Below are 27,353 nucleotides of genomic sequence, written 5' to 3'. Positions count from 1 at the left end.
ACTTACAGAAGAAATAATGTTTTTATTAAAAATTGGGCAAATTAAGCTATACAGTGAAATAGTGTTTTTTGCATGTTCTACATGTTTAAAATTTTTCTTAAAAGTCTCATATAAATTAACAAGCACTTTTCATAAGAATGAAAATATAGATCAAATATATTTCAGGTATAACATGTGTTTGGACACATTGAGATTGTGAGACATTTTTATTTTTAAAACATTCCATTGTAGGTGTCTGGTAGGTGTCTTAAATATATTTCATTTGTTTTGAATTGGTGAAATTAGTTTTGTGAAATTTAATGAACGTTATTTATTTCAGGAAACTCATTATCTGCAATATTAGATGGAGAAGCACGATTAACTTTTTTGAATAGAGGTGAAGATTATGTAATGACAATGCCATATGCTCATTGTAAAGGTAAATGTTTTCCATACTTGAGTAAGATATTCCTAAAACCTTTTTAAATTAATGTATGTGGCTATAATTTGTTCTGTTTTGAGATTGATGAAGTCAATCATTTGTTTTAAAAGTGTACTTGTTTTATAGATATTTAAGATTATTGCAGTTATATTGAATATTTCTGTGGTGAATTAGTCTACACATATTTCAGACACATATTTTAGTTGAAAAGAGGCTGTTTACAATAATGGAATTTCATTTGCCTTAAGTGCAGGTTTTAAAATTGATGAAACTACCCATTATTTCAGAATCTTCAAAAGTGATTTTCATCATCTTGCACTACCACCCCTTTTTAAAATTTTAATAAATTGTTTTTCAGTGTACCAAGTCCTTTAAAATTTTTTCTCATTCTCATTTGGAAATTTCTTAAAAGGTGGTGTATTTGATTTCCCCCCCCATTATTTAGGGTACAGATATTAAAATAACTATTGTTTACAACAGTCCGGGCACCCAACTATTCCATGCACTTTATATTTATAAACTCAGTCATTCCAGCAACCCATATACTGGTAAAGTAGGTAATATCCCTATTTTATGGGCAATGAAAATGAGACACAAAGAGCCTTGCCTGATACTACATAGGTAGGATGTGGCAGAGTCAAGATTCTGCAATCTGCACCACTGTGCGATAGGGCATCAGCCTAAACACTCAGGTTGGTCATTATCTATACCAGTGATGGCGAACCTTTTGAGCTCGGCGTGTCAGCATTTTGAAAAACCCTAACTTAACTCTGGTGCCGTGTCACATATAGAAATTTTTTGATATTTGCAACCATAGTAAAAGAAAGACTTATATTTTTGATATTTATTTTATACTAGAGGCCCGGTGCACAAAAATTTGTGCACTGGGGGGGGGGTGTCCCTCAGCCCGGCATGTGCCCTCTCGCAGTCTGGGACCCCTCGGGGGATGACCACCTGCTGGCTTAGGCCTGCTCCCCGAGGGATTGGGCCAAAGATGGATATCAGACATCCCTCTGGCAGCCTGGCAGCCCTCGGGGGATGTCCACTTGCCAGTGGGGAGCAGACCTAAGCTGCAGTCAGACATCCTTAGCACTGCTGAGGAGGCAGGAGCGGCTCCAACCACCACCACTGTACTGGCAGCCATCAGCCTGGCTTGTGGCTGAGCAGAGCTCCCCCATAAGGGAGCGCACTGACCACCAGAGGGCAGCTCCTGCATTGAGCGTCTGCCCCCTGGTGGTCAGTGTGTGTCATAGTGACCAGTCATTCCCAGTCTTTCTGCTGTTAGGATCAGTTTGCATATTACCCTTTTACTATATAGGATAGAGGCCTGGTGCACGGGTGGGGGCCGGCTGGTTTGCCCTGAAGGGTGTCCCGGATCAGGGTGGGGCTTCTGCTTGAGTGCCTGGCCAGCCTGGGTGAGGGGCTGATGGCTGTTTGCAGCTGGTCACAGCCCCTTCAGGGTGGGGGTCCCCACTGGGGTGCCTGGCCAGCCTGGATGAGGGGCTGATGGCTGTTTTCAGGCTGGCCACACCCCCTTTAGGGTGGGGGTTCCCACTGGGGTGCCTGGCCAGTCTGGGTGAGGGACTGAGGGCCGTTTTCAGGCTGGCCGGCGACTGAAGCTCCCAGCCTCTCCTTTTTTTCTATTTTTTTTATTCTGCGATTTATTTACCTTCTATAATTGAAACTTCGTTGCTGTCACTGGAGCTGAGAGCCAGCTCCAGCTCCGTGGCCACCACCAGCTGAAAGCAGGTTTAGCTTCTATAATTGAAACTTTGTTGCTTTCGGAGCTTAGAGCCGGGCCGCGGCAGGCGGGGAACCTTGGCTTCCTCCATCACTGGAGCAAGCAAGCCTCCTGCTCGCTTCAGCTGCATGGCTGCCGGCCGCCATCTTGGTTGGCGGTTAATTTGCATATCACCCTGATTAGCCAATGGGAGGCGTAGCAAAGGTACAGTCAATTACCCTTTTTGTCTTTTATTAGATTGGATATTTAAATGCCATTTAACAAAGAAAAATCAACCAAAAAAATGAGTTCGCTTGTCACCTCTGACACGCGTGTCATAGGTTCGCCATCACTGACTATACTCTCCTTTCCAACTCATTTTTTTTTAATTGATTTCAGAGAGGAAAGGAGAGGGGGAAAGAGAGAGAGAAACGTCAGTGATGAGAATCATTGATTGGTTGCCTCCTGCATGCGCCCTACTGGGGATTGAGCCCACAACCTGGGCGTGTGCCCTGACCGAGAATCAAACTGTGACCTCTTGGTTTATAGGTCAGTGCTCAACCACTGAGCCACGCCGACTGTGCCCAACCCATTTCTTAAAAATAACTATTTTTGGTAATGATCCTCTATTTTAGGAACTGATCATGAAAACATATAACTTATTTCATATGACCTCATTTCACAGAGGAGAAAACTGGGAGGGTTAAGAATCTTATCCAAGGCCAAACAAGCTAGTTAGTGAGAACTGAGAATAAACTCTATGCTTGTTGATGCCCATCTACTGTACCATGAATCTACCTAGTGCTAAGTACAAGAATGGCCAACCTGTAGCCAGTAGCTAGATAATTCTTAGTTTCATGTGTGGTTCTTGAAATAGACATGAAGTGAAATATCTGAAATTATGAAATGAATTGATAAATATATTTTTAAATTTTATATCATTTGAAATATTTCATGTAAGTACCCAATACCATACCCAACTAGCAACAGGGGCAAATTTTTTCATAGCGTTGTTTTTATTGCATGGATGAAAGACGAGATTATAACTTTTAGTGAATGAGCATAGGAAATAATGATTATTTTTACCCTTTGTATTTTCTAAGATGTGTTCCCCAAATCACTAGTCTTGTTTTACAAAATTAGAGTTCCGTAGCCAAATAAGAATGAGAAGCCTTGCATAGTATGTTCCCCTTTTGGAAATGAACATTGTTTTACAAAATTAGTGTTCCATAACCCAGTAAGAATGAGAAGCCTTGCAGTTTGTTCCTTTCTTGGAAGTGAGCATTTTAAACTGCCTTACAGCTTGTCCTAAGAACAGATAACAACTCAAAATTTCAACACTCTGCCCATGTTCATGAATGACTGCAACAGTGCTGTGGGTAGTGATTTGGAGATTACTAATGTATTTCAATCTGTTTGTGAATATACAGATGTAGAATCTACAGATAATGTGTATCAACTATCATCTATTATCTATTCAAATTCTATAGAACTAACTTTATATGTATATTATAAATTGTTACTGAGTGGGATGGAGTACCCTTGCATTTTTAGTTTCTCCTAGAATGAAATTAGATTTTAAAGCTCTGCTTGTTATTAGCCAGTGTCTCTCTCTTCAACCTTCTGTCAAAATTGTTTTTTTTCTTTAGGAATTCTTTATGGCACAATGACACTGGAGCTTGGTGGAACGGTCAATATTACATGTCAGAAAACTGGATACAGTGCAATACTTGATTTTAAACTAAAGGTTAGTAGAGAATAATAGGACGTTTCACCTAATAAAAAAGGAGCTGTGATATAAATACTAAGAAAAGAACACAGTTTAGTTTATAATTTAAAGACTAAATATAATAACACAGAATTCATGAAAGGGCAGTCTTGGAAGATCCAGATCACTACAGAGCCATCATTTTTTATTTCTTTATTTTAATAAAGTGGTTTGCATTATGTAAGAGATGAAATCTAAGAAATAAATGGATATAAATTTTTCAGTAAATGAAAGTATTGCTTCACAAAATACCAAAAAAGTATATATCCGCTTGAGCTATAGCTGTGTACACTGAGAGTTGTGTTAGTTATTTCTAACTAACAATTTACTCTAAAACTCACAAGCTTAAAAACAACAATTTTTTGATCCTTTGGGGTTCTGTGGGTTGGGAATTTGGATAGAATATATTGGAAGTGGCTTATCTCTGCCACATAATGTCTGGGGCTTCAGTTAGAAAGACTTGAAGACTGAGTGACCACAGTTATGGCCTAGAACCATCTGAAGGCTCATCAGTTAGTTAGGTGTCTGATGCCTGGTCCAGATGACTGAAAGACTAGGACTGCTAATTTAACACCTATATATGTGGCCTTTCCATGTACCCTGGCTTTCTCACAGCCAGTTGGCCACTTCAAGACAATCAGACTAACAACCACTTGGCAGCTCAGGATTTCAAGTGTAAGTGTTCTTGTGAGTAAGGTGAAAACTGCATTGCCGTCCTTGACTCAAAGGTCAAATTTAATCACTTCCACCACTCTCTATTAATTGAAGAGTTATAAACCTACCCAAATTCAAGGGGAAGGGATGTAGACTCCATTTCTCACTGGGAGGATGGCAGGTTATCATTGAGGAAGAGCATGTGGCCTGGAGGGGGAAGGATAGATATGCTTGAGATAATCTTTGGAAAATCCTGTCTGTTTAGAGTGAAAGGGAAATTTAAGGCCTTTCACAGTGTCAGTGATTGGTGTAAGATAGTACATTATGTTCAGATAAAAATATTTCTGTGAACTATTAATATTTATTAATAGTTCCCATGTTGATATCCAGCTGACCAGCAACTTTTCACTAATAAAAAGGATCTCTTTTAAGTGTCATTTGATGTAATGTCCTTCATTTGATTTTTTTTTTTCATCTTAACAAATTTTTGCTTGTATGGTGATAATGATACTTGAAAATCATGACTAAAGAGCTCTTAAGTAATTTATAATATCTTTAACGATTATACTGGAGCACCAAAATTTTGTCACTGAGGAGAAACATCAGTAATGCAACATAGTAACTCAAAGTGTAGTTCTTCTAATTTTATTTTTTGGAGGTACTTTTGGTTGCGTATTATTTTACTGTTTTATTTTGAAGGAGGGGGTGTTATTTCTTTTAATAGATGAGTCAAGTCCTTTAGGTTTACTGAGTTATTTTTGCTTCATCTATTGCAACATTGATAGAATACAGTCTGAGGCAGGAGAGAGCACAGGACTTGTCAGTTAGGTCAGTGCGATCTTTCTCAGTAAGTTTATTTGAACTTCACGTAGTCTAGTTTTTTTAAGCTATTTTTTTCCATGTCAACAACTTCAAATTTCTTTTTATTGAACATTTCTGACTAAAGTTTGAGTCAGTATTTCACCATTTGTGCCTTCAACAGCACTGTAACTATGCAGTTACTTTTCCTATTGTTTTTGTCACATTGTATCTAAATTAAAGTTAAAAGCAAAATATTTATTTAACATTTTCTTTTTTAAAAGCCATTTCTAGGTAATAGTGACTGTGTTAACCAAATATCAGGGAAACTTAAACTGGGAAAAGAAGTCTTAGCTACTTTGGAAGGCCATTGGGTAAGTATTTTTATGTTTAGCTTAACAAAAGCATTTTCTATGGAAAAGAATTAACAATCACATTTTATAAACTCACTGATTCCATTGCTAAAATCATCACTATTTAACATAAGCTTCACCCTAACAAATATTTTGGTGTTGCTCTGTTACCAACAATATCTACTTGTATGTCATATTTTATCTTTCCAAAACTTTAAATCAGTAAAACCAACTAACACTTACATATGTCACTTACTATGCACTGCAGTGTTTATAAATGTTCCTCATATTAACTCATTTAATGTTTAATATAATAATTCTTTGTGGTGGTTACTGTTATTGTCCCTATTTTACAGAGGCACAGAGAGTTTAAATAATTTACTGCCCTAGCAGATTTGGCTCAGTGTACAGAGCGTTGACCTGCGGACTGAAAGGTCCCAGGTTCGATTCCAGTCAAGGGCATATGCCCGGGTTGTTGATTCGATCCCCAGTAGGGGGTATGCGGGAGGCAGCCAATCAGTGATTCTCTCTCATCATTGATGTTTCTATCGTTTCTATCTCTCTCCCTCTCCCTTCCTCTCTGAAATCAATTTTTTATATGTATAAATAAAATAATTTGCTGAAAGTAAGTGGTGGAGTAAGAATTCCAGCCTAAGCACTGTGGCTCCAGGACTGTGCTTTTATTACAACAGTATACTGCCTCTCACCTAGAAGGAAGGGGCATTTCCCATTAGAGTTATATTTCCTTTTCAGGAACATGGAAAGGCTATGGTTGTATATGAGAGCAATGGGTTTTATTTACTTCACTATTGACCTAAATTCACATCTATGTATTTTTGTTAAGAGAAGCTTAACTGAATAAAAAGGATCATACCATCCCATTGCCTGGGTGCACTCTCACTATGAACACTGAGTATTTTATGCATTATAATAAGCAGGAAATTATAAGAAATGTAAGAAAATGAAACTGGATCTAGAAACTCAACCACAGGGCCCTCTGTAATTTTAAAATTATACTTCTATATGCCCGGCGGGTGTTGCTCAGTGGTTGAGTGTTGACCTATGATCCAGGAGGTCACGGTTCAGTTACTGGTAAGGACACATGTCTGGGTTGCGGGCTTGATCCCCAGTGCGGGGTGTGCAGGAGGCAGCCAATCTCTCTCATCATTGATGTTTCTATCTCTCTCCCTCTCGCTTCCTCTCTGAATTCAATAAAAAAATATTTTTTTAATTTACTTCTATCTGAATATCATTTGGAAAAATGATAAAAAGTTTTTCAAAAAATGAAATTTTTCAGATTGTGCTCAAATGTTTAATGCTTAGAAAGGCTCTTTCAGGTTTTTCTACATATGTTGGATGTATAAATAGTCATCTCCTTGTAGCTGTAGCAAACACTATGATCCACTGTGGCAATTCGGAGATGGTTGGTGAGGCTTTGCATGTATTTGTTTGAAATTTGCTTATTAAGTAAAACTTGTGAAATCTCATGAACTTCCTGTGTATTCAATCAGATTTTAAAATTCTAGTATTACATATTTAACCTTGGTGATTTTCTAAAAATGAGGAAAGATTTGGGGTTTTTAGAAAAATGGTAGTTATATTTGTTTTTAAAATGTGTTTAACTGTGGGATTAAGTATCAGTACATATTATTATTACATTACTATATTGTATAATCTCCTTTTTAAATAAAGATAATTCTCCACATTAATGTTTCAATTCTTTAAATACAGGATAGTGAAGTTTTTATTAATGACAAAAAGACTGAAAATTCAGAGGTTTTCTGGAATCCAACACCAGACATTAAGCAATGGAGATTAATAAGACACACTGTAAAATTTGAAGAGCAGGGAGACTTTGAATCAGAGAAGTAAGTATACCATTTTTCAGCTAATTTCATGATGATAAAGAGTATATTTTTAATCCCTTAAAAGTGTAGTCATTTTTCTCTGCCTTCAATTATATTTTAATTCAGCAAAATAGTTTAACATTTGTGGGATGTGTCAGGATTCTGTTGTAGTTTATGTGAATGTCAAATAAAAGAACTTCTAGGTTTTTTTGCATACAATTATGGCACTAATTAATGATTCTTTGGCAGCTGTTTTCTGACCTGGGTAGGGCATCTCGAACTCTAGGTGAAGGATATGGCACAAAATCTACTTTTGTTTCATTTTTTAAAAATACATGAATAATGCCATTGCATGTGCAGACTTGCATTAGTTGGGTAATAATTAAGGCCATAGTTTCTGCTCTTAAAGTCATGAAATTCTTGATAGCTAGATCTGTAATCTTTTAAACCAAATATATTACATACACATTATCCAATTTTCTTACTATATTTCTTTTTTTTATTATATTTTTATTGATTTCAGAGAGGAAGGGAGAGGGAGAGAGAGATAGAAACATCAATGATGACAGATAATCATTGATCGGCTGCCTCCTGCATTCCCCACACTGGGGATCAAGCCCGCAACCCAGGCATGTGCCCTGATTGGGAATTGAACCGTGAACTCCTGCTCAACCACTGAGCCCAGCTGGGCCTTACTACAGTATATTTCTTTGTGTTAGAAGGGGGTGTTTGTGTAAAAGACACTATACTGAGTACTTGATACACATTATGCAGTTTAGTAAACTCAAATGCGTTATCATACTCTCTAAATGATTCAAGTGTTTGTGTACTTTCCTTCTACACTTAAAATTGAGGTTGTCAAAGATGGAATAATATGTATGCACAAGTCCTAAAATTCTGTTTCAGCTATAACCACATGATGCTCTTCATTTAGAATGAAGTTTTGCCAAGGCATACAATAATTTTTGAGGTGAGAACATAATTTAACATATTTTAAAGATGAAGAAAACCAGTCTGAGGCAGTGTAAGTAACTTTAAGTTCGTGTCCAAGAAGTGATCTAGGATTCAACCCAAGTCTAATTCCAAAGCCTTTGTTCTTTCAGTCCCAACATACTGTTTTCCCAGATTAGTGGAATATAGATACTATATTTTTATTTTTCTGACATAAAACTAAACTTTAGTAGGGGGAAAAATTTTATCTCAGTAGTCTTTTCTGGTAAATCAGTGGTTCTCAATACTGGCTGCACATTAAAATCACCTGGGAAACATTAAAAAAAATAATACTTGGGCCCTAGCCAGTTTGGGTCAGTGGACAGAGCATTGGCTTGTGGACTGAAGGGTCCCAGATTCGATTCTAGTCAAGGGCACATGCCTGGGTTGTGGGCTCGATCCCCAGTGGGGGGCGTGCAGGAGGCAGCCGATCAATGATTCTCATCATTGATGTTTCTGTCTCTCTCTCCCTCTCCCTTTCTCTCTGAAAGCAATAAAAATTTATTTAAAAAAAAAAATAAAAATACTTGGGCCCATTCCCACATTCCTCTCATCTTGGGTCAGTACCATTCATTGCCATATGTTTAAGAGTCCAGTCCTAGATGGTTTGGCTGCGTCGGGCCTGTGGAGTGAAAGGTCCTAGGTCAGTGATGGCAAACCTATGACGCGTGTCAGAGGTGACACGTGAACTTATTTTTTTGGTTGATTTTTCTTTGTTAAATGGCATTTAAATATATAAAATAAATATCAAAAATATAAATCTTTGTTTTACTATGGTTGCAAATATCAAAAAATTTCTATATGTGACACGGCACCAGAGTTAAGTTAGGGTTTTTCAAAATGCTGACACGCAGAGCTCAAAAGGTTCGCCATCACTGTCCTAGGTTCAATTCCGGCCAAGGGCACATGCCTGGATTGTGGGCTCGATCCCCAGTGGGGGTCGTGCCGGAGGCAGCTGATCAATGATTATCTGTCATCACTGATGTTTCTATCTCTCTCCCTTCCTCTCTGAAATCAATAAAAATATATTTTTAAAAAAGAGTCCATGTTAATAAATTTCTATTGCCAAGAAAAAAAATTATTTTCCACTGATGCTCTACTCAAGGACCATTTTTTATATCTGCACTCATTTCTAAGCATCTCAGTATAAGCTTTGTCAAAGACAAAAACACACAGGGGTATCATTTTCTTTAAAGGGGATTTAAACCTGTTCAATGTAGATTTGATTTTCTGTTGGTTTTTATACTATTTTTGTACATGTATTAGACTTTGGCAGCAAGTAACTCGAGCCATAAATGCAAAAGACCAAACAGAAGCTACTCAAGAGAAGTATGTTTTAGAGGAAGCTCAAAGACAATCTGCCAGAGATCGGAAAACAAAAAATGAAGAGTGGACTTGCAAGTTATTTGAACTTGAGCCACTCACAGGAGAATGGCATTACAAGTTTGCAGAGTAAGTAATTATCAGCATAATTTGTTGCCTTTATTTCTAGAATTTTTGTTAGTTTTTTATTAAGCCATATATATGTGTGTGTGTGTGTGTGTGTGTGTGTATATATATGTATAATGTGTGTGAGTGTGTGTGTAAATTAATGTGAGATTTAAACTTATTCCATTTATTATAAATTTGAATCCATGATAATTGTTAGTCTATAAAATAAGCTGAGGATCAGAAAATTAGATATGACATATCTTAATTTTACTGCTAGGTTTATAATTACTAAAGAAAATCTAATCTAAACTTTGAAAATGTTAAGTGTTTTATTTAATCATTAAACAAATGGTGTTTTTATTGCCTATGTAGTACTCGACCATGGGACCCACTTAATGATATGATACAGTTCGAAAAAGATGGTGTTATCCAGACCAAAGTGAAACATCGCACTCCAATGGTATGTAATAAAAAAAGTATCTAGATCTGCTAGGCATAAAAAATGTTTTAAATCCTTACTAGGTTCTTTGACCACCACCATTTAAAATTTAGTTTCAGAATGATATCATTTATTATAAGATGCTTTCTACATTAATCAGATACTATTAGTAAATAATTTTATTGGAAACACATCATTCAGTGGAAATGTTTATAATTTTGGGAACAAGATAAGTATGATTTAAAAGAACACTATTATTTAACATTCAACTAGAGGTACTAACTGGTGCAGTTAGAAAAGTGGTGGATCTATATTTATATTTGTGTTTGTATTAAAATGTCTCTTAAAGGATATACAAATAGCAGTGACTATCTATTTGGGGGGGTGGGGGGAGAAGACTGAATGTATAGGGATCAGGAGTGGGAGAGGAACTCTTCGTTGTATATCTTTTATGCTTTTTGATATTTGTGCCAAATTAATATTTTCTATTAAAATGAAATAAAATAGCCCTTGGCCAGGTAGCTCAGTTGGTTGGAGCATTGTCCCTACACCACAAAGTTGTGGGTTCAATCCCCAGTAAGGGTGTGTACAGGAAGCAGGCAACCAATTGATGTTTCTCTCTCACATTAATACCTCTCTCTCTCTCTCTCTCTCTCTCTCCTCTCTAAAATCAATAAACATATCCTTGCTTGAGGATTAAAAAAGTAAATAAAATAATTTGTTAAGTTTTAATTAGACTATATCACCTTTGTTTTTATGTCTAAGTATTGTGCCATTGAACAGATAGTTTCAACAGTTGTACATTGGTCTTTAAAATTCAATGCAAATTCACATAATAGCATGTTTGTTTTCAGGTTAGTGTCCCGAAAATGAAACATAAGCCAACCAGACAACAGAAGAAAGTGGCAAAAGGCTATTCATCTCCAGAACCTGATATCCAGGACTCATCTGGAAGTGAAGGTAAAAATATTTATTGCAGACTATTCACTATCGGAATCTAATTTTTAAAAAAAGATATTACTATACTATGTTTGATAGATGAAAATTTTTTATGTTAATTTAAGAAGATATGTAAAAGTTTTGGTGGGGGCAGGAATGGTGTGCCAAAAAAATGTTTTTAATCCCTATTTTAGATTATAGATAAATTTTAAGACCAGGCCACAGGTAAAGGCATGGGGTATGGAAAAGGGGGGAAGCGTGCAAATCAAGAACCACACTGTAGTGTTGCTCTTATGCCTGGTTAAGCTTCTGAAAAATTGTTGATGGCTTCCTAGATTCAATTCAGGAAGCATTTTTGAGCTTTAAAAAGTTTTTCATTCTCTAAATAAATTGTTGTAGTTATAGAAGTCAAGTAAATATATAGCTATACTAAAATTATGGGCTAAATTAACTAGTGTGCCATTCTTGTTCAAATCAGATGTGTAAACTGTGTTGAACTACACAGAGCTATAATCAAGAAAGGATTAAAGTAATGTCTGAGACACTATGAGAACAGGTTTTTTTGTTTTTTTGTGATTTTTTTTAATATATATTTTTATTGATTTCAGAGAGGAAGGGAGAGGGAGAGAGATAGAAACATCAATGATGAGAGAGAATCATTGATTGGCTGCCTCCTGCACGCCCCCTACTGGGGATCGAGCCTGCAACCCAGGCATGTGCCCTTGGCCGGAATCGAACCTGGGACCCTTCAGTCCGCAGGCTGACGCTCTATCCATTGAGCCAAACCAGCTAGGGCGAGAACAGGTTTTTTAAAGGCATAGTCTTTAATCTCACACTAAACTGGGGAGCTCATTTTTATAGAGGTTAACACTTGAGGTGAATAAATGATAAATACCAGGAAAGTAGTAGAAGAAAAATAGTTAAGAGTTGAAAGGTAGCTGAATTCAGTTTGGGGAAATGTTCTTAGAGGAACTCTGATGAATTTATAATGAATTATAATATAAGCTTGAGAACTGCAGGTAGGGAACAAGCTACTGGAATAACGAGGAATAGACTGAATAAAGGTTTAAAAGCAGGAATTGCATGGTACCCATGTGCTAGAGGGAGTGTTTGATACACTGTTGCTCCCATTTTGAGAAAAGGAAACTAAGATACAGGTTAATCTGCCCAAGGACATATATCATCCCATAAGACAATATATATGTTATATAAGCAGATATTTTGGCTCCTTAATTTACTCTCTTCTCTTATCCCTCCACTATATTACCTATAATGTATCAGCTGTCATTTATTGAGTACTTAAAGTGTACCAAACTGGATGTTAAACACACATTACTACTATGAAATTTGGGTGTTAATTATACCCATTTTACAAATGAGAAAGCTGAGACCTGGAGAGAGGCTAAGATCTGAACAAAAATGGAAAGGAAGGAATAGATACATTCGGGGAATTAGAAAAAAAACAAAACACCAGTACAGTTTGCTCGTTGATAATAAAAGTGTATAGAAGTATCAAAACCAATTGAAAAAGTTTAAAGTCTGGGTGACTAGGGGAATAAAGATAACATTAACAACTAATATAAAATTGAAAAAGGGGCTCAAAAAGCTGACTTCCTCAGATGAAGGCAAATGGGCAAAGAGATAGAAGAGAGTAATATCTTCCCAAGTTAATATATGTATTTATTGAGCTATTTTTGTCTGTTTTAATTAGTTAAAAAATAAAACTGATACCATCCAAAACTACTACTTTGTGGTTACTTTAAATATATCTGTAGTGTTCTAGTTTTGGAATGATATGATTAAAACTTCAAAAATGTAGAGTATTTGTATTATTATGTTAATCTCTAAACCATAAAAATGGTGCCTGGGAAAATTTTTATTATATGAGAATCATTAAGCTACAATGTAGATTGTTTATAATTAAATATGTTCACTATTTTCACCATGTTTATTCTAAATATCCTTTTAGCTCAACCAGTAAAACCAAGTACAAGAAGAAAGAAAGGAATAGACTTGGGAGACATTCAGAATTCCATTGAATCCATAAAACAAGCACAGGAAGAAATTAAAAGGTAATACATGCTGACTATTCATTTGAGTCCAGAGGTGTAGTTTAGAATCCTGTTACATAGGAAATCATAGGCCAATATTTTGCAAATCATTTACATTTTTAATATCTTTACTAAACTAAAATAGAGCCTTGGCTTCTGTCACCTGATGACTGAAATGCATGAAAATCTTTCAGCACTAAAATATTGGGGGAGATGTTGAGATTGCTTTTTCTCATCTCTGAGTGTGAAATTGGAATCTCTTGATCTTATTGCTGTAGCATACTAAGAATGCAGCTGACCTGGATGTGGAAGTGGGTGATTTCTGAGAAAGGCCATTAACAAAGGCTTCTGCAGTCTCCTTTGTTCATGGCTAATATTTAATTGCAATGCACCAGTTGAAATATTGAAATACTTTCACATGTGGATAAAGAGCCACTACCCTGAGACCTTCATGTGCCCCACTGGCAGTCCCAGACCTTTTCCCCACACACCTCCCAGATCCAGCAACTAAAAGTCATTAACACCTACACAGGTTCCTTGGAGGGAAAAGGAACTTACACTGCGCCTTGCTAAAGCTAGCATGAGTTCAGATCAATTGTCTCCCATTGCTGTATCAGATGTTAATTTTTTTTAATACTAGCCAACCTGCTTTTGTATATTCAGTACTTAGCACTAGATGTTCTGGAAGATTTTTTTCAAAGATATTTTCTCTTTTCATAGTGATCTTATAACTCATATTTAGCTGCTATTTTCATCCACAGCCTCATCTCCTGCCATTCCCCTACCCCGTGGTCGGCAAACTGCAGCTCACGAGCCACATGCGGCTCTTTGGCCCCTTGAGTCTGGCTCTTCCACAAAATACCACGTGCGGGCGCGCACATACAGTGCGAGTGAAACTTCGTGGCCCATGCACAGAGGTCGGTATTTTGTGGAAGAGCCACACTCAAGGGGCCAAAGAGCCGCATGTGGCTCGCGAGCTGTAGTTTGCCAAGTCGCAGTCTGCCGACCACTGCCCTACACCAAGCATGTCAAACTCAAAGGCTAACACAGGCCAAATAAACAAGGTTTAAGTTTATGTGGGCCACAAAAAAACAAAAGCTTCAATTTTTATCGAAGCTTAGGTTTATTTTGATAGAGACTTGCTGAATACAAGGGCTGAAATAAATGAGTAATTGTTAGCATAAAATAATAGAACATTTTAATAAAAATTAATATTTTTTCTTGAGCATTAATTTACCAGACACTGAATAACTGCACAAATTAATAAGCGTAACGCAAATAAACCTATTTTTCTTGTTCTCTGAAAGCGAAATATTTCCTGTTACGCACACTGAACAAGTCAGTCCAAGATCAATGACTTGGCCATTAGCTGCTAAAATATTCGCTGCTGGTATTAGTGGAGAGAAATGGTGTGCCTGTGCATAAGGCGAGTAAGGGAAAACACAATTATACAATTATAGTGATCAGTCATTAGTGAACGTTGTAGTTCATTTTTAATAATTATGTGTAACAGGATATTGTAAAAATTAAATTACGAAATTTTTATTAAAACGTTTCTTACATACCGTTATATTGGCTGGGCCGCAAAAACTTTTGTTGTGGGCCTTGAGTTTGACATGCTTGCGCTACACCTATCCCATACTTAAGTCCTATGATATAGTGATCAGTCATTAGTGAACGTTGTAGTTCATTTTTAATAATTATGTGTAACAGGATATTGTAAAAATTAAATTACGAAATTTTTATTAAAACGTTTCTTACATACCGTTATATTGGCTGGGCCGCAAAAACTTTTGTTGTGGGCCTTGAGTTTGACATGCTTGCGCTACACCTATCCCATACTTAAGTCCTATGAATCTCCTCACATCTTCAGACTATACTCTTCTCTCGCATCTTTGGATTTTTGCCCACACTGAACCCACTTCTTAGATGGCCCTTCCTCCCACCCTGGCCATCAAAAAATCCCTGTTTATCCTTCAGAATATAACTCAAATGCCACCCTTTTTGTAACATGTCTCATCACTTACCTTCCCCTGTAGGGTTATTAATGCCTCCACTCAGCTTGTTTAGCTCTCTCTACATATTCCTTTGGAGCATGACTCTATCAAAATAAACGTATGCTTCGATAAAAATTGAAGCTTTTGTATGTGTCTGTTTATCCCTGCTGGACCATGAGCTCCTCTAGAGCAGAGAGCCTGTTTTCTGCATCTTGGTATCATTGACCCTAACATAATGTGCTCACATTTTCTAATTTAATTATATTTATAAATTGAGTCTACTTTTTTGTTTTGCCTCCTTTTCTTTCTCTATAGTGGTAAGACACTTTAATAGAAGAAGTCAGAAAAAGAAAAGGTCTTCACTAATCAGCTCTTTTTAGCCAAAAGCAGTTAGGGTGGCATGAGGATATTTTAAACTCACTTCATAACTAAATTGACAGTTTATTTTTATTTGCATATGAAATGTCCATAGAGCATTCTCTAAGTTATGAACGTCATGAAATCTGTTGCATTATTTTTTTCAGGGTAATTTAGGATTTTTCTTCAATTCCACCTCTGTCTTCCGAAAGTAAAGATAAAGAACCTTGGTGGGCCAACTAAGACGCAAAGTTTTTGTTTTAAAGCCACTGTAATAACAGAGAAGGTGATATATTTCTACATCATCAAACTAATAATTATGTTTGATGCACAGCATTAAGTAATATATTTGGTACAATGTGGAATATAGATTTAGACAAGACCTAATAATAGCTCCACATAGCATAATCAGCTCCTTGTTCAGGCAGCAGTGATTGAGATAGTTACTTTTGTTACTGTAATTAAGTGCTCTGTGGCCATATATGAAATTATGAGTTCTGTGCTAACATTTTTCACAAATAATTTAAAAATTTACTGTTGCTTATTTTTGTAGAAATATTACGGCTCTTCGAAATCATTTAGTTTCAAGCGCACCTACCACGGATTATTTTTTGCAACAAAAAGACTACTTCATCATTTTCCTCCTGATTTTGCTTCAAGTTGTAATAAACTTCATGTTTAAATAGTTCTTTACAGTAAACTATTCAATGAACTGGAATGATCAGATTCGGCCTGGGATCAATGTTCAAGTTGGTTCAGTTTTATTAAAACATCACTATATTTCTGAAACAAAACCTTAGAGATAAATGCAGAGGTGTTGATCTTTCATACCTTTTATCTTTAACCTGAAACAAGAGCTATTCTGTTTGGTTATTAAAGTGAGCTATGTGTTACGTGCCAGAACATTTCTAGTTTTTGTGAGAATGTGTTTACATGTGAGTATAATAAATCCACATGTATACACAACTGTGTCTTATGTATACCTGATAGTCTTTGTATTCTATAGTATGTTCTGAGATATAGCACTAATGGTCATAACAAAAATGTTATCAATATTATAAATATGTGTATTAACTCTTTTCTTCATAACAGGCACAAACTTTTATCAGTAAGGAATTACAAAATAGGAAATGATGGGATAATAAACATATTATAAATAGTTCAATACACTCTAGTGTTTAAAAAAATCATTTCCCAAAATAAAAATAAATTTTAAAAAATCATTCCCAAGCACCTAGCTCAATAGTCTTCTTAGATAAAACAAGAAAAAGTGGTCAAAATTGATATATTGAGAGACACAAGGTGGCAACTTGCTTTTTTTAAAGTTTACACAAGATTATTTTTTTTGCCCCCTCGAATTTAATATTTATAAAGGTACAAATGTACACAGGTGTATGTCAATATAAAAAAAAGGTATACAGCTACTTGGATCTGTTGATTATATCTTTCTTACATCTATCTAATACTACCTTAAGCACTTGCTGATAAAAGTGTGGTCAAAATTGGTTGCTGTCCTTTTTTCTTATTTTTGTTTTTTTAATTCAATCTGATAACACAGGCCAAATTCTAGAGATGTTTATATGGCAGCGATTTTCAGCCTTTTTCATCTTATGGCACCCATAAACTAACTACTACAATTCTGTAGCACACCAAAAAATAAATATTGTGCTGATCTGACAAAAAATAGATATAATTTTGATTCATTTACACTGGACAGCTGTTGTACTGGCTGTTGTCATTTTTTATTTGACAATCTAAGGAAAAAAAGATCAGTGCCCCTGACCAAATAGTCAGATATTGCATGTTTTAAAAATTCTTGCAGAAAAAAAAATTCTGTGGTACACCAGTGTGCCTGCCACAGTACACTGGTTGAAAATTGTAATTATAAGGCATATGAAATGCTGAAAATTCATGTTTTTTTCATTATGAAGAACTTATTTTAGCTTTCATTTAGACTGTAGTGTGCTCAGTGAATAAATAGGAGAAATTATAACCAACATTTTATTTTAAAAGCCGAATAAAAGAAAGATGCTTTGTATGGTGGCATTTATATGTACAATAAAATTAGTTTCTTTAAAATGTGCAATAAGTTGAGCATCTAAGAAGAGCATCAAGTTCTGAAGTTTAATTTTTTATTCTCCTTGGTTCTTAGTAACTTCATTCTGTTACAAAACCATAATTCTTCAAGATTCCTTTTGTTCAGGCTCAAACTTTTCCTACTTTTCTTTTCAGGTTAATATTTTTACTTTATGTTTTTTACATAAATGTAGTCCTCAAAAGCCATTTTTACAAATGTAAATTAAGTGTAGGAACGTGTACTAAGATATATGTTAGAAACCTGAAAATATCAATTTTGAAAATAAAGACAGAATAATTGCTCTGGCTACATTTGCCTTTGACTAAGAAGAGACTGTTAGACACTAGTAAAATTACAATCAGCTGTTTATTGCCATGATAAATATAAAATCAAAGAATGGTTGCTAAATTATGAAAATTGAAAATGATAAAAGGAGCCTGCTTTCCCCCTCCCCCTAACCATTATAGCTATCTTAAATATTCTAAAGTTTTATGAAGAGCCATTTCCTGTGTATTTTTGGCAAAAAAATGTATTCCATATGTGCATGTGAAACATAGTTTAAATTGATTAAAACATAAATAAGATGTACCTATACCTAGTATAAGTATAGGTATAATGTGATTACACTAGAACAAGTGGGGGATTTTTGCTTGTATTTCATTCTTGTTGATACCATTTTTGTACTCTGTTACCAATGTTATGCTCAACTGCCTATTCACTGATATATATTTTGTAAATATTGTACAATTTGATCTTTTTTATGGTTTAAATTAGTATTAATTTATATTACATATAACTTAATTGGCTGATCACAAAGTCATTTCATCATTAAACCCTGAAAACTTAACATTTTTGTTGGTAACCCCCTTTTGGGGTTTTAGTCTTAGCTGCTTGTGGGTTATTTACATTTGGTCTAAATAGTGTTTATTTGTATAGGTATCTTCTAAGACTGGAAACGTATTTATTTACTTTATTATTTTCCTTTAGGGCAGATGTTATGGGTTCTGATTACCCAACGAGTCAAAAACTATTTCATGAGAAAGCAGGGTTACTTATGACTGTTCCTTATACACTAAAAGCATATATCTAATCCAAAGGTCTTCTTATGCTTTTAGTTGTATGAGTTCCTTTCTGCAAACTGAACACAAAACTCAGGAATTGGTGGCTTAGTTTTAGATCAGTGCTTATACCAGGTTTAGTGTGTGAATCTTTTAAAACACAAAATTAACTTTGTAGTTAGCCATATATGTTACTGACTTTGAATGTTCTCTACCTGGAATTACTCTTCCTTCACACATGGATTCATAAAAATTGTGATTTACAGTTCTCAGTTGTCTGAGAACTTTATAATGATTTCTAGGATTTAAGATCTTATATCCTGTTTATTTTCATTTGATCAAAAATTTTATTTTTTCACATGAAAATTAAGGTAATAATTGACATGTGCATTTCTATTTTGGTTGTTAAGTGTATTATACTTTCAGTTATTCACCATTTAATGAGGGGTAACTGGCCCAGGAAAAGACAATAAACAGGGCATGTGAAATAAGTAAGTTTCAGCAATAGATATTTACTGTATTTCATGTCAGTACTTTTTGTATCATTTATAAGTGTAAATTTTGTCACCATTCCATTGAAAAAGTTGGCCTTGTAAAATACAACCCTCATTTAGTAGTATTCACGCTTTTGTGCCTTTAAGAAAATACTTTTACTCATTTTGTGTTACAGAACTATATAATATGATTCAAAGTGTTTATAGGCTTACGTGTCATAAAGGGTCATTTCTCTTTGTCACCTTATTTCCTTTTATATAGCTAAGTATATTTCAATGGTAATGCTGTACTTTTATAAGGGTTTGTCTATTTACCTATTTCAAATATATTCACTCTCAACATCATTGAAGTAGACTTGTGAGATTATTCTGAGTATTGTAAACAGTGCCTTTCTGATGGAATTCACACTGTTTTGGGTGTCAACTTGTGCCATAAATACACAAAATTCTGTGAAAGGCAGTTTTAACTTTTTGAAGAATATCTTAGTCAAATATTTAAGAAAATAAATGTATAAAATTCCATTTTCCTAGTGTTTAGCATTTCTAGTGAGCAGTGAATATATTTTTGGGGTTTGTTTGACATAAGTTGATAATGACATTGCTGTTGAGCCATATATGATGCTCTAGATTATTTTGAATTATGCTAAATGTACAGAACTAAAATATTAAAATTAGCATTTATACCAAATTTTCCAATTTGAACCGATGGTGGGAGGGGACCCCACACAAATCACTAAGTTTACATTTCAACTTCTGATTACATGGAAAAAGAGATTCTTTAAAAATATATAATCTGCCGCTATTATGTAATTTGGTTTCATTTTGTTTACCTATAGTGTGAATTTAGTATATTTAATTTACTTTTTGTTACTCTTAATATAGCTTGTTTTGTTACAGTTTTTATTTGAAGACAGACTATTAAAATTGTATAGGACCAGTATCTCCTTAATATGATTTACATAGTTAGAAGAGCCACAAGAACCCCATGACAAAATGAATGTGAATATACTTTCTAAAAAATTCAGAAAATTTTATCTTTCTGCATTTATCATGTAAAATTATTTTAGTATTATAATGTTGAAATTTATTTAAAGAAAAATGCCACAAGACATTTGAACTGATGAGCCACAGAATGTCAGTTGAAAATTTTTTCACTTTTTAGCATGCTAAATATACATCTAAGTTAAATATTCTGATTGATGGCCACTTATAAATTCACACTACCACTGGTCAGTTTGTATAACAGAATAAAAGTATGTTATCTGCAGTGTAAGTACAGCACACTGTCAAATTCTTTTCCTTGAGGTGCATCGTAAATGTACAGATAGTCATAGGCTACTGTTTTGTAATGTATTACATTTCTAATCTATTATTCCTAACCTATTATGTGTGCAGAGACAAAGAATTGAATTTTTCTAATGATCTGTAAAATTATGCTAACTTCTACAAGTAGGCATTCTAAATAAAATTTTAAAAAAGCAAATTGTGATCAAATGACTTTGAATATAACACATTAAATTACTAGTCCTAATTTTTTAATTAAAAATTTTAATGGGTATAGTTGTGAAGGATGGTGCAGGGTTTGGAAGGGATTTAACAGAATCCTTAATGCTTGCTTTACTTGGTACTTTATATTCATTTCTCTTCGACTACTCATAATAACCTTAAGGTAAGTGGAAGTTAACCCGATTTTATAAAGGAAGAATCTGAGGCTCAGAGAAGTTAAATGATTCCAAAAGCTTCATAGAGTAAGGGTAATAACAAGCACAAGTTTGGATCCAAGTCTAACTGCAGCGTCCATTGCTTTTTCACTGCACTTAAAGAGAACTCTGCACCACTTTTAAATGTTTGGAATAATCCTCTGCTCTAATCTTTATTGAGTAATGTAACCCCTTTGCGATGGGTAGAACCAGAAAAAACAACAACACAACTTACTATTAAAGAAGCATACACACAAAACCCATATGAAAAAGGTTTTTCCTCTTAAATCACTTTTATGTCTATAATGATATCAGATAAGTTCCAAGAAATGACTCTTCTCTGGTTTTCCTCATCCTCTTGCCCTCCCCTTCTTGCTCTCTCCTCAGGGTCCAGTGGCTTCTGGCTAATAGTCAGTTGGTTCTGTCTTGTTAATTGGGGGAAGGGAGGGAAGGGCTTATAGCTTTTAGAACACAGGAGTAAGGAGCAAGGAAAACAGCCCCTCACTGTTCAACCTCAATGAAAAAAATCTACAAGATGCTTTTCTTACTAATAATTGGCCACACTCTGGGATGTCCTGTTATGCTATTACCCTAATCGATTCTTCTGCACCTTACAGAATATCCCTTTCTTGTAGATAGTAAGCCCATACAGGTGACATGTCACAGCAACTTGGTGGGTGAGCTCTTATAGACTGTTGAGTGCCTAGAATATGCTGGCACCATGCAAAAAGGCACTCTGTAAACACTGTCACCCTCCTCAAAACCTTGAGATTTTTCATATACATCCTATTCTCTCCATTTGTGTAAATCTGAGAGATTTTGGAGGCAGAAATACTTGCTGGCAGATGAATGGCAGAGCAAATCCCAGATCTAAACCTTAAGCCCATGCTCTTGACCACTTCATCTTTGAGTGTCTTAATACGTAAAACAGTATGTTCCTCTGCCTAACACTTTTCCTTTCCTGCCGCTGGACTGTACCCAGTAATGTTAGAGCACTGTGTTTAAAGCATCCCACTGACCACTAACCAATGTGGCCAAGTATTCACGTCACTTCTGCTAACGTTCAACAAAATTACGGTGGCGGGCAGGTCACAGTGATGCCCGAGTCCAGGAAGTGCGGGAAGGAGCCCTGCGCAAAGCAGAGAGCCTGCAGCTGGTGACCCTACCCAGGCCCCCGCCCTCTATCCTGCAACCCCAAATCGCTTTCGTGAACGGAAGGAGAGCAGCTGGCGGATGTGGGTCCAGGGCAGAGGTTTTGCTGCGAAACCACGAGGACCTTGGAACGAGCCGAGCCGGCCCCGCCGCGTCCGTCCCCTCCCTCCCAGGGGCTCCACTGCCGCGCCGACGGCGGGAGCAAGGACACGGGAGACGGGCGGCGGCGGGAACCGGGGAGGGGGGCACCCACCCAGCGCCCTGGGGAAGGGGAAGGGATCGCGGGTTCGGGGCTGGGCAGCCCCGGGAAGGCCACACGCTTCCTGATCATCGCGGGCTACTGGACCGCCGCGCAGCCGTCTGATGAGCGGGCGGAGGGGCCGAGGGGCCGTCTCTTCGCCTCGCTTTCCGGCGTCCTCCCCGCCCTTTCCGCTTCCTGCCATGCCGCGCCCCGCCCCCTCCAGGCTGCCCGGGGGCTTCTGCCAACAGCCCGACCACGACCCGCAGGGCTATGGCTGCCGAAGGGTCTGTGCAGGCGGCGTTGCAGGTCGCGCAGGCGCTGGAAACCATCGTGAGCGGCTGCGTGGGGCCCGAGGGCCGGCAGGTCCTGTGCACGAAGCCCACCGGCGACGTGCTGCTCAGCCGGGACGGAGGCCGCCTCCTGGCGGCGCTTCACCTAGAGCATCCCCTGGCCAGGTACCCGCGTCCCCCGTCCGCCCGGAGCGCCCTCTGAGCGGTCGCCCAGGCCGCCTCCCGGAGCTCCGTGCCCCTGCGGCTGTGCTGCTGGAAAAAACTACCTTTGGGTGAGGCCATGTGTGCGCAGGGCTGGAGCGCTGCCCCGGCGAACACCGCACTGACACCAGATCTCACCAGCTCCTAACGTTTCTCACTCCCGCCGCAGCCGACCCCAGGCTCTAGGACTCCCAGTAACTTGGAGAAGGAAAAACTAAACCTAAGGGCATAGCAGAGGGACAGCATCCTCATTTTATGCCGACAGCTGTGAAAACGTGGTTTCAATTTGGTCTAGATGTAGGAAGGCAGCCACTGAAAATCTGAGTTGCTTTATTTCTTTTTTTTGTGCAGGGTGATGGTGGCGTGTGTTTCCAGCCATCTAAGAAAAACAGGAGACGGTGCTAAGACATTCATTATCTTTCTTTGCCATTTGCTCAGAGGACTTCACGCAGCCACAGACAAAGAAAAAGATTCTTTGATTTCCAAACATATTCACACTCACGGAAGGCATTGGAAAACTTGTTGTCGGTGGAAATTTATTTCCCAAGCTCTTCTAACGTTTCAGACACAAGTATTAGACCGTGTTGTGGACCAATATTTGAGTAGACACTTTCTGTCCATCTTTTCTTCCTCCACTAAAGGGAGGAGGCTGTGTAGGAGCTCTTTCCAGTTGCTCTTAGAAGCATACTTTGGTGGAAGAGTGGGAAGAAATAATCACAGCTTTATTTCACAGTTGATGTGCGACTACTTTTTCCAGTGTATGGCTTGTGAAAGTGGGTGTGAAGAGGTATCTGAGTTAGTGGATGACTGTTTCGTAGAGCTGAACATTGGTGTCACTGGCCTTCCTGTTTCAGATTCCAGGATCGTGGCTGGGCTTGTACTTCACAGAGACTTTTCTGTGTACTGTCCAGCAGATGGTGACATAAGAATAGCGTTCGTAACGGAAACCATTCAGCCTCTCTTCTCAACCTCTGGATCAGAGTTCATTCTAAATTCAGAGGCACAGTTTCAGACCTCTCAATTTTGGATTATGGAAAGGACAAAAGCAATCATGAAAAGCTTACAGAGTCAAAATGTAAAATTGCTCCTATCTAGTGTGAAACAACCAGACTTAGTTATTTATTATGCAGGGTTGAATGGCATATCAGTGGTGGAATGTTTATCATCGGAAGAAATTTCTCTTATTCAAAGGATCATTGGTCTTTCTCCCTTTGTACTGCCACAAGCCTCTTCGCAGTATGAAATCTCCAGCACTGCTTTGGTGAAATTTTGTAAGCCCCTTATCCTTAGATCCAAAAGGTATGTTCATCTTGGCTTGATTAGCACATGTTCATTTATACCACACTGTATGGTTCTTTGTGCACCAGTGCAGGGTCTTGTTGAACAACATGAGGGTGCTTTACATGGAGCGTTTAAAATGCTTCGGCAGTTATTTAAAGACCTTGATCTGAGTTACACGACACAAACCAGTGGCCAAAATTATACATCAAGTCCTCTTACTTATAAGAGTAGGGAAAGTAATCAGTTGCCAGAAATTGTTAGTGGCTCAATACAAAGGCCACCTCAGGGCACAGTTGAAAAGAACGAAGGTGAACTGGCAAAAACTCACACATATTTAAAAGTACATTCAAATTTGGTAGTTCCAAGTGTAGGATTAGAAACATGTATTTCTTGTTCAACACCAAAAGTGATACCAGCAGATACACACCAGACAGATGAAACACGGAGATGTTTATCTGCAAACAAAACCAGGATAATTGATGATCGTGATTTGTTTATTGAGAGTGATCCTACTACTGAGTCAACAGCAGAAAACACTAGAGTAGAAGCTTCTTATGAAAATTTATCGATCACGAAAATGGCTGGAAAGGGTCGTATGTTACCAGTGAGGTGTAAGCCACTGGAGATGGGTGCTTCCCAGAGCTACTCTTTTTCATCTATACCAGCAGGTTGTGTTTTGCCAGTGGGTGGTAATTTTGAGATCTTGTTACATTACTATCTTCTCAACTATGTCAAAAAATGCCAGCAATCTGAAGCAACCATGGTTGGTATGATAATAGCTAATGCACTTTTAGGCATTCCCAGAATCCTGTATAAATCTAAGAAAGGAAATCAGAGCTTTCCACAAGTATATGTAAGAGCTCTCCAAGCACTGCAAACCAACCAACCCATGGGAAGCAGTCAGACAGGTTTGGAATCAGTATCTGGTAAATACCAGTTACTAACTTCAGTTCTTCAGTGTTTGGCAAAAATTTTAGCCATTGATTTGGTAATCAGTATTAAGAGACAGCCTCAGGAAATTTATGATCAAGAGTCAGAAGAAGAGCTATGAAGTCGGAAAGTCTTTATTAAAAAACAGTTATAATCCAACTCAAGCCAAAAAGCAAAGCAGGCATATGACTATTGATTCTCAAGTCAGTTCAGTCTAGGTAGGAAAACAGCATGATTTAAAAAGTCTTTCGAGGAAGTACACTAAGAGGCCAGCAGACATTCAGACACAAATATTAGATTGTTACGGAACAATTCTGAGGATAAAGCCTCCTGGCTGAGGGAAGCTAAGACCTGACTAAGTGTGTTCCTCCCCCCACACAGACACCTCTTAATGTCCCTGTGTTTCAGCTCTGTGTCAGTCTGTGTGTTTAGGGGAGGGAGTTTCATTAGAGCGCCTTTTCACTCTCCATCTCTGTTCCCTCGCCTGTTTGTATTTAGTTCATAGAATCATTTAATCTCAGATTTGGATGAGGTCTTCAAATGCCATCCTATTTTATTTTTTTATTTATTTTATTTTATTTTTTTAAAAAATACATTCCATTGATTTTCCACAGAGAGGAAGGGAGAGGGACAGAGAGCCAGAAACATCGATGAGAGAGAAACACCGATCAGCTGCCCCCTGCACACTCCCCACTGGGGATGCGCCCGCAACCAAGGCACACGCCCCTGACCAGAATCGAACCCGGGACCCCCCAGTCCGCAGGCCGACGCTCCATCCACCGAGCCAAACCGGTCAGGTGCCATCCTATTTTAATTGTTTACAATATATTATTTACTTCATTTAAAATAATTACTCATGATTTCTAAAGCAATGAGTACAAAATCTCTATTCCTTTCTCAAAAAACATAAATCAAATTGGTTTGTACTTTCATATGGTCCCTTGTTTATTTCCATTGCATTGGAAAGCCTGGAGAGTGTCTGACCCTCCATACGCCATTGAAGATATGCTACTCAGAATAGGACTTTGTGCACTGTGAACTTATTTTCATTTTTGTAGTTAAAAGTTAATTCCAGAAAGGACATGAATTCATACTTTAACTTTTTCCTGGCCCCTAAGAGCTTGTAAAAATAATGTTTTTGCTGTTTTTTTCTTGTACTTAGTGCATGGCCAGACGTTAGTAGTAACAAATAATTTAAGAATTACTTATTTCCCGTGTGAATTTTAAATGTTTTTATTTTATTTGAAGGGGTTATAAATGCAAGTAATGTGCATCTACCCTTGAATAAGACAGTGTCTTCTACTTTTAGTTCTCTGTAACACCCACGACAATGCTGTTTATACCAAGTACTCAGAAGTGTTTGTTGAATAAAACTGTTATCTTTAATCTGTTCTCCTAAGTACATATTTCCAATGTAGTAATTCAGCAAATTCTTGAGGAGGCTTACAATATGCAGGTGCTGAATAGACCCCGGCAAACAAATACTGTAGATATGATTCCTGCCTTCATGCACCTTTCCTCAACGGTGAATGGGTAGATAGTGACACTACTTGGGTTGGGATTAAATTTAGGAAAACTGACTTTTAAAAATTTAATTACAGTTAAACTTGAAAAAGTGGAGACTAATAATGTATTTAGAAATTATACTCCAACATCTTATAATGCAATATCTCATAGTCTCTTACAATAAATATAAATCCTATCTAATAATAGACAAACATGGTAATTAACCATACCTTCGCTACCCCTCCCATTGGCTAATCAGCATGATATGCAAATTAACCGCCAACCAAGATGGCGGCCAGCAGCCACGCAGCTGAAGCGAGCAGGAGGCTTGCTTGCTCCAGTGATGGAGGAAGCCAAGGTTCCCCACCTAACGTGGCCCGGCTCTGAGCTCCGAAAGCAACAAAGTTTCCATTATAGAAGCTAAACAAACCCCAGATACCTGCTTTCAGCTGGCGGTGGCCACGGAGCTGGAGCCGGCTCCTAGCTCCAGTGACGGCAACAAAGTTTCAATTATAGAAGGTAAATAAATCCCAGAATAAAAAAAAAAGAAAAAAAGGAGAGGCTGGGAGCTTCAGTTGCCGGCCAGCCTAAAAACAGCCCTCAGTCCCTCACCCAGACTGGCCAGGCACCCCAGTGGGGACCCCCACCCTGAAGGGGT

The 27,353-nt window shown here is 37.4% G+C and overlaps 2 protein-coding genes across 14 annotated transcripts in view; both read left to right on the top strand.

The window, feature by feature from the left end:
- OSBPL8 (oxysterol binding protein-like 8) overlaps positions 1–16,731 on the top strand; it is a 160,973-nt gene extending 144,242 nt beyond the window's left edge. For all 12 annotated transcript variants that reach the window (XM_005884140.2, XM_014531657.1, XM_005884139.2 and 9 more), the window contains 9 exons: positions 320–418; positions 3,791–3,888; positions 5,646–5,735; positions 7,446–7,582; positions 9,818–10,003; positions 10,355–10,442; positions 11,276–11,381; positions 13,330–13,432; positions 16,319–16,731. In XM_005884140.2, coding sequence (XP_005884202.1) covers positions 320–418; positions 3,791–3,888; positions 5,646–5,735; positions 7,446–7,582; positions 9,818–10,003; positions 10,355–10,442; positions 11,276–11,381; positions 13,330–13,432; positions 16,319–16,451 — 1,040 coding nt within the window. In that variant the 3' untranslated portion in view covers positions 16,452–16,731. The remainder of the gene's footprint in view (positions 1–319; positions 419–3,790; positions 3,889–5,645; positions 5,736–7,445; positions 7,583–9,817; positions 10,004–10,354; positions 10,443–11,275; positions 11,382–13,329; positions 13,433–16,318) is intronic.
- A 5,046-nt stretch (positions 16,732–21,777) lies between these two features.
- On the top strand, positions 21,778–25,801 carry BBS10 (Bardet-Biedl syndrome 10). Of its 2 annotated transcripts, none has more exons than XM_014531690.1 (2): positions 21,778–22,399; positions 23,330–25,801. In XM_014531690.1, exon 2 carries the CDS (start codon positions 23,334–23,336, stop codon positions 25,308–25,310), a length of 1,977 nt encoding a protein of 658 aa, XP_014387176.1. In that variant the 5' UTR covers positions 21,778–22,399; positions 23,330–23,333; the 3' UTR covers positions 25,311–25,801. The 2 variants fall into 2 exon arrangements, with proteins under 2 accessions (XP_014387176.1, XP_005884198.1); XM_005884136.2 differs by lacking the exon at positions 21,778–22,399 and adding an exon at positions 22,638–22,942.
- Positions 25,802–27,353: the final 1,552 nt, after the last annotated feature.

The sequence above is a fragment of the Myotis brandtii genome, unplaced genomic scaffold, assembly GCF_000412655.1.
Source record: "Myotis brandtii unplaced genomic scaffold, ASM41265v1 scaffold82, whole genome shotgun sequence".
Classification (NCBI taxonomy): Eukaryota; Metazoa; Chordata; class Mammalia; order Chiroptera; family Vespertilionidae; genus Myotis; species Myotis brandtii.
Note: the sequence above shows the minus strand (reverse complement) of the source record. Positions and strands in the feature narration are given on the sequence as shown.

Coding starts and splice junctions, on each gene's coding strand:
- BBS10 (XM_005884136.2), top strand. CDS start 22,758: ATGGCTGCCGAAGGGTCTGTGCAGGCGGCGTTGCAGGTCGCGCAGGCG. Junction 22,943..23,329: donor CTAGAGCATCCCCTGGCCAG/GTACCCGCGTCC, acceptor TTTTTTGTGCAG/GGTGATGGTGGCGTGTGTTT.